At 41.4% G+C, this 7,055-nt stretch overlaps 1 protein-coding gene across 1 annotated transcript in view; it reads left to right on the forward strand.

Moving 5' to 3' along the window:
* The window catches only part of TTR (transthyretin), an 8,924-nt gene extending 4,261 nt beyond the window's left edge, over positions 1-4,663 (forward strand). The window contains exon 4 of the mRNA XM_007953461.2: positions 4,541-4,663. Coding sequence (XP_007951652.1) covers positions 4,541-4,663 — 123 coding nt within the window. The remainder of the gene's footprint in view (positions 1-4,540) is intronic.
* The last annotated feature ends 2,392 nt before the right edge of the window (positions 4,664-7,055 follow it).

Below are 7,055 nucleotides of genomic sequence, written 5' to 3' on the forward strand. Positions count from 1 at the left end.
GAAATGTAATGTAGAGCTTGCTCTTAGTATACCATGAAAATGTTACAGGAAAGCACTGAACTAGCCCAGGTCCTGTTTCCCATTTTTACAATTAGAAATCCTCAAAACTCAAAAAGCAAACCTTTTTTATTCTAAGTTTGTTGTTGTGTTGTTATGTGCCATTGAGTTGGACCCGACTCATAACGACCCCTCCTTGGTTTCCAAGGCAGTATCACTATGGAAGTAGATTGCCCAACCTTCCTTCTGAGGAGTGGCTAGTGGGCTTGAATCACCAGCCTTCTGGTTAGCAGTCAAGTGCCTTAGGTACTATGCTACCAGTTTAGGAAAACTCATTTGATAACCTAGCCTGAAGTGATATGACTCTATTGTTTTCATTTATTCCATTTAATATGAATATTTGTTTGTTTGCCTAAGAAATACTGGTAAGCTTAATTATAAGGCAGACCACCTTTAATTATAAGGCAACCCTCACTTAGGGTTCCATGAAAGAAAACATAGATGTACCATTTTACTTTTCTCAAAGATGAAAAATTCTTCGTTCCAAAGTACATTCCATCACCTCCCAGAGGTTTGGATAAACGATAGTGGACCTGCGCTACTTTATGTTCTTGGTAATGCAAGTTGAGACAGTGAATTCAAAATAATAGCAATAATAGATAACATTTATCAAGAATATATCATGTGTCAGGCACTATTATAAGTGTTTTCTATATTTAACCCACTTAATCCTCATGAACAATCCATTGAAGCTGGCCCTATTCTTATCATCATTCTACAGATAAAGAAAGTGAGGCACCAGAAAATTAAACAAATTGTCAATGTGACTAGTAAGGGAAGGGCAGGAATATTTAGTAATGGGGTCTAGGCTAGGTTTAGCTTCACCAGGTTTGGCTCACAAAGCTTTCTCCCTGTAAAAAACCAAGACAAAAAAAGGTTGCATTTTTAACACTTGGTTCACACTCTACTCCCATGCTTATGAGATAACCAACCAGTTGCTACTGAGTCCAATTCATGGCCACCCCATGTGTGCCTGAGCACAGCTACTCCATCAGGTTTTCTATTACTGGTTTTTCAGAAGTAGATTGCCAGGCTTGTCTTCCTAGGCTCCTCTGGTGGACTCAAACCTCTGGTCTTTTGGTGAGCAGCTGAGTGTGCTATTTGCACCATCCAAGGACTCCTATAGGAGCTCTGGTAGCATGGTCCCTAAGGCATTTGACTGCTAACCAGAAGGCTGGCGGTTCAAATCCATCAGCCACTCCTTGGAAGGAAGGTTGAGCAATCTACTTCTGTAGTGATACTGCCTCGGAAACCCAAGGAGGGATCGCTAGGAGTCAGATCCGAGGACTTCTGTGATGTAACAAAAAAAAAAACTCACTGCCATCGAGTCAATTCCGACTCACAGCAACCCCCTTTGGGTTTCCAAGGCAGTAAATCTTTAGGGAAGTACATCGCCCAGTCTTCCTTCCATGGAATGGCTGGTGGGTTTGAACCGCCAAACTTCTGGTTAGCAGTCAAATGTCTTAGGCACTACACCACCAGAGCTCCTTTATGAGGTAATGTTGTTGTTGTTATGTGCCCTCGACTCAGACCCGACTCATAGCGACCCCTCCTTGGGTTTCCCAGGCAGTATCACTACGGAAGTAGATTGCCCCATCTTCCTTCCAAGGAGTGACTGGTGGGTTTGAACCACCAGCCTTCTGCTTAGCAGTCAAGTGCCTTAGGCACTACACTACCAGAGATCTCAAACAGTTATACATGGGCCCAATCTTGCAGTTTACTTCTTGTCAATAATTCCTTAAGTCATTTAAACCAGATGACTGTCATGGAAATAGAATCTAGACATGTTGGTCAGAGTAAAAGATCAACTACTTCCATCAAAAATAACTTGACATGAAAGGGAACTATTCTCTCTGGCTTAGTCATGGATGAAATTTTTAACTGATATGATTTTTTTTTTTTTTTAGAAGACAGTGTTGCCAGGAAAACCATACAGGCCTGTTTGACTTGTAAGGCTCCCAAGTCACAGATAGAGCCACATCTATCCAGAAGTATCTTGCTGGCTGACTCTCAGCCTGGCAGCAAGACACTGAGCCTGAGTTGGGGCAGGTGCAGGATCTAGACGTCCTCCACCACAAGGCATTTTCCCTAGAGTCCCAGTCCCTCGAGTATTGGGTCAGCTCCCAGGAATCTGTCCACCCTGGTCTCAGCGACCCGGGGTAATCAGAAAAGATTCACAGCTGGACAGCCTGCCCATGATTATTATTCATTAGATACTAGCTTTCTTGTCTATTATTCGTTCTTTTAGATTTCATTGAAAATTTTTTAAAAATAATAAAAATCATCTAAGTATTGAGCGCTGAGTTAGATGCTAAACATTTAGAGGTGAAAACACATCACTGCCCTTGGAATGGAATGGAAGGATTAAGGTAGGATGCATTAGGTAGGATCATCAGCCTAACTTGGAGCCTGAATAGATACAGGGAATGAAAGAGCGAATAGTCACACCTGACTCCAATGCCTCACTTTGGTGACTGGTGTATGGTGGATTTAGCCATGACTTCCTTTTCTTCCTGCCAGCTCCTTCTGGTTAGTGTCTCTCAGGAAGTTTCTATCCTTCAGTATCTATCTAGTCACCTCCTCCTTGGCCAAACCAAGGTGGCCCTATTAAACTTATTGTAGAGAATTAGAAAATTACCTTTGGAATTATTAGTCCTATTCACTCTATGGATTTTGGAACCCAGATTATGCCACTTACAATTTTTAGGAAGAATAAATATGTTGTGGATTGAATTGTGTACCCTGCAAATAAATGTTAAAATCTTAACTTCTGTACCTGTGTATCACCCTGATTGGAATAAAGGGTCTTTTGTTACGTTAATGAGTGCATGCTAGAGTAGGGTAGATGCTAAACCTAATCACTTATGAGTTGTAAAGGGTTTGTACTAGACCCAGAGACATGGTGAAGAGGAAAGCAGATGAAGGAGACAGATGCATTTACAAGCCCAGGAAAGCCAAGAATTGTTGGCAGCTAAAAGCTGAAATAGGCATGGCATGACCTTTCCCTTGAGTCAGGCCCTGAATTTGAACCTTAAGCTTCCTGAACTGTGAGATCATGAGTTTCTGTTCTTTAAATCCATCCACTTGTGGTATTTCTATTCTGGCTGCACTAGATAACCAAATGCGACTGGAGGCAGTAACACCATACGAAATAACACGTTTTCCATAGGATCTTCTAGAGAAGTGCCCTTTAAGGAGTGCCCTTTCTCCTTCAGAGGGATTCGTTCCTTGCCCCAATGTTGTTGTTTTTTGTTTTGTTTTGCTGTTTATTATTATTATTATTATTATTATTATTATTATTTTGCACGGTTGATCAGCTTTTTTCATTCCTGTCCCCAAGGAGTCCAGATTTCCTTTTCTGTACAAGGAACAAAATGTACTTGTCCAAGGTGTGTCCAAAGACCAAATAAGTAAAATTAACACCACTTCACTGCTCTCCATCTTTCTCCTGAACCAAATTTATCCCTATTTACCTCATTCTGGACACCTAGACCATCCCAGCACCCAAGTCTTAGAATCTGTATTCAATTTGACAGATGTATGTGACTAACTGGAACAACAATTAGATCAATAATTTGACCAACAAGACTAATTTATCTTCAACAAAGTGTGTATATTTTATTACAACTTGATTTTCCACATTCTACCACTATTGTAAAATATTGTTGTTGTAAGGTGCTATCAAGTTGATTCTGAATCATTGCAACCCCATGTGAAGAATAGAACTGCTCCAAAGGGTTTTCTAAGCTGTAATCCTTATGAGAGCATATCACCACGTCTTTCTTCTGTAGAGATGCTACCTTTCAGTTAGCAGCTGAGCACTTACTTAATCATTGGGTAAAATGTTTTTCCTCTGTGTTTTATTGCTTCTTATATGCATAAAAATGTTCTTCTTCCTATTTGAAAATATAAAGAAATAGTGGGTCAGGAAGAACAGAATCTCTGCCCTTGACAACAGGAACCTTACTTTCAAGTCTGGCTCAGTCACTATAAAAACTTGGGCAAGACACTATTGTTGGGAGGATTGGTTTACTTATCTGTAAAACTCTAGCTGTCTAAATCCGTGACAGTATTGGCAGCACTAGGTAACTATTCTCAGCAATTCTCATTCATTAAACACCAATTTCCACATTCTCCCCCACCTTCCTCTGAAACCTCAGTTGTCTGAAAATTGAGAAAACAAACAAGAGCCTTTTGATTCCCTGTGACTGCCCTCAGTCAGGCTAGGGCCACTCTGATTTTCAGTGTGAATTTGTAAAACAAGAGGCCTGACTATACGGGCAGTAGTAAAGAACTGTCCTTCCAATGTACCAGGTTCCAATGGCTGGCTTAATCTGCCAGCATATTTGGCAAACTGTTCCAAAACACAAAATAATAAAATTTAAAAATTAATTTGTCACTGGGTCGCCACTGTTCCCAATGTCCACTGCTCGTGTGTTTCTTGGCTCTGTTACGAACAGATCGTGTCTGTGTTCTCTCCTAGATGGCGTTCATGGCAAATGACTCTGGACTCCGTCATTATACCATTGCAGCTCTGCTCAGTCCCTATTCTTATACCACCACAGCCCTTGTCAGCAACCCAAGGAATGAGAGTCTTCTTCAATGACTTTGAAGGAAGAAGGCAACATTTCTTGTAACCAGTAGTGTTCCATTTTTATTAAAGCAGTGTTCTCACTTCATAAGCTATGTTAAAAACAGGCAGTTTCTAAAGCACTTCCTGGTAAAGCATTTCCCCTTTCATTTGACCTTAAGCTTTAATTCCCTCATCGTTCTCTCAAAATAAGTTCAAATTTTACAGAGAAGCAAAGGAACTGTAGAATGTCTCTGGCCACAACTTTTGGGAAAGCCTGATTTCCAATGTCTTTCAAGCAAAGCACATATTCAACATGATCTGCAATGATTAAAAATACACATTCTGAAAGTGCAAAAACTTTTCTTTTCCACTATCCTCCAGTGAATAGCAAAAGACAAATTCTGGGTGCTTACTCCTTTACACCACGCATGGTTTTTAAATGTTTTACTGATTTCAAGTAGTACAACTTTCCTGGTGTACCCCTGCAGTAAAGCAAAGCGTCTAATCCAATTCAGACCAATTACACCCTGCAATCCACGGAGTAAGGGACATAACCAGAGAACCCTCATACCCTAGTACACCTAGCCTAATCCAAAATTCTGCTAGCACAGTGGTTAAGCACTTGGCTGCTAACTGGAAAGTCAGTGTTCAAATAAACCAGACCCTCTTTCAGAGAAAGATGTGGTAGTCTGCTTCCATAAAGATTACAGGCTTGGAAACCCTATAGATGACAGCTCTACTCTGTTGTAGAGGGTCACTATGAGTCAGAATCAATTCAACGGCAACAGGTTAATCCATATTCCATGTATTGAGAGTTTATCATATGCCCAGCACTATTTAGGTGCTCTCAATATAAAGACTAAGACCTGGTGCCTACATTTAAAGGGCTCACAGGTTCTTGAGTAGATGATTATGTCAACATGTTTTTATAGCGACCATGAAATAGGGGAAGTGGAGGTATAGAAGAAGGACTAGAAAACAGCCCAGAGAATAATTCCCAGTATAGGTATCACTTAATCTGAGTCTGGAGGACAGTGGTGGTTCAGAGGTAGAATAGAATTCCCACCTTCCATGCAGAAGACCTGGGTTTGATTCCCAGCCCGTGCATCTCCAGCTTAACCACCATTCTGTCACCGGAGGCTTGCATGTTGCTGTGATGCTGAACATGTTTCAGCAGATTTTCCAGACTAGGACAGGCCAGGGAGATAGGCCTAGTGATCTACTTCCAAAAAATCAGCCAATTAAAGACTTCATGTATCCCACTGTGGATGGGGTTGCCCAAAGCTGGGGACCAACTCAATGGCAGCTAGGAACAACAACAATAATCTGAGCCTTGGTATTTTGTCAAGGAGAAAAGGCAGAGGCAGCATAGATTGCAAGGTAAGGCCAAATGAAAAGAACTTGATAAGTTGAGGGACCGGGCAGCAAGTCAGAATATTACTGGGTAGGAGTATAAAGGCTGGCTAGGTTGTGGTACTGTAACAAAATTAAAGCAAACAAACAAAAAAGACTCCGTGACTAACAAAAATAAAATTTAAATTTACTTCTCACTTGTGCCAAGTTCAATGTCAAATTCTTGATCTGGCAACTTTGCAGGGTGATTTTCCTGCAAATGGTGACTGAGGGACCAGTTTGATTCAGTCTTTGGGCTTCGAGGTCACCCTGGTGACATCTAACCATTTGACTGAGGGAAGAAAGAGAGTATGCTATTAGGCCTTCTGGGCAGAATTGTCACACATCGCTCCCCTCACATTTCACTGACCAGATCTAGTTACATGGTCCATCTAGATGCACTGAGAAATGTAATCCCTGCCTGGGAGTCATTTTCCAGAGCAACTACATTCTGAAGAGAAGCACTAATCTCTGTTGGTCAATAAACATCTCTGCCACAGTAGGGTTGGAAGCAGCGGGAAATCAGGCCAGAATGCAAGCAAGCTTTATATGCTTTCCATTAGAGGTGAGAATTTATCTTCAGACAATATGAAACCATGGAAAGGAATTGTGTCATCAGTCTCCCCTTGTACCTGGGGCAAGGGCAAAAATTTGTTGCACACAGTTGCCCATCAGGATTCTCCAGGCTTAAGATCTCTTTCCATTTTTTTCCTAAATTGTATCTAAAATCTTAACCACCCTCTAGCTGATCACATAGGGAAAGAAATTTAAAAAGAGTGGAACATAGGTTTGGGCTTTTGAACATGTTCTGAGTTTTCCCACAAGTTGTTGTTGTTGTTGTTAGGTGCCGTCGAGTCATTTCTGACTCACAGCGACCCCATGCACCGCAGAACAAAATGCTGCCCGATCCCACACCAGCCCCACAATCCCTGCTATACTTGAGCCCATCATCACAGCCACTGTGTCAATCCATCTCGTTGAAGGCCTCCCCCTCTTTCATCGACCCTCCACCCTACCAAGCATGACATCCTTC

This window comes from Orycteropus afer, unplaced genomic scaffold (genome assembly GCF_000298275.1).
Source record: "Orycteropus afer afer isolate SDZICR_OR568_19922 unplaced genomic scaffold, OryAfe1.0 scaffold00394, whole genome shotgun sequence".
In the NCBI taxonomy this organism is placed as follows: domain Eukaryota; kingdom Metazoa; phylum Chordata; class Mammalia; order Tubulidentata; family Orycteropodidae; genus Orycteropus; species Orycteropus afer.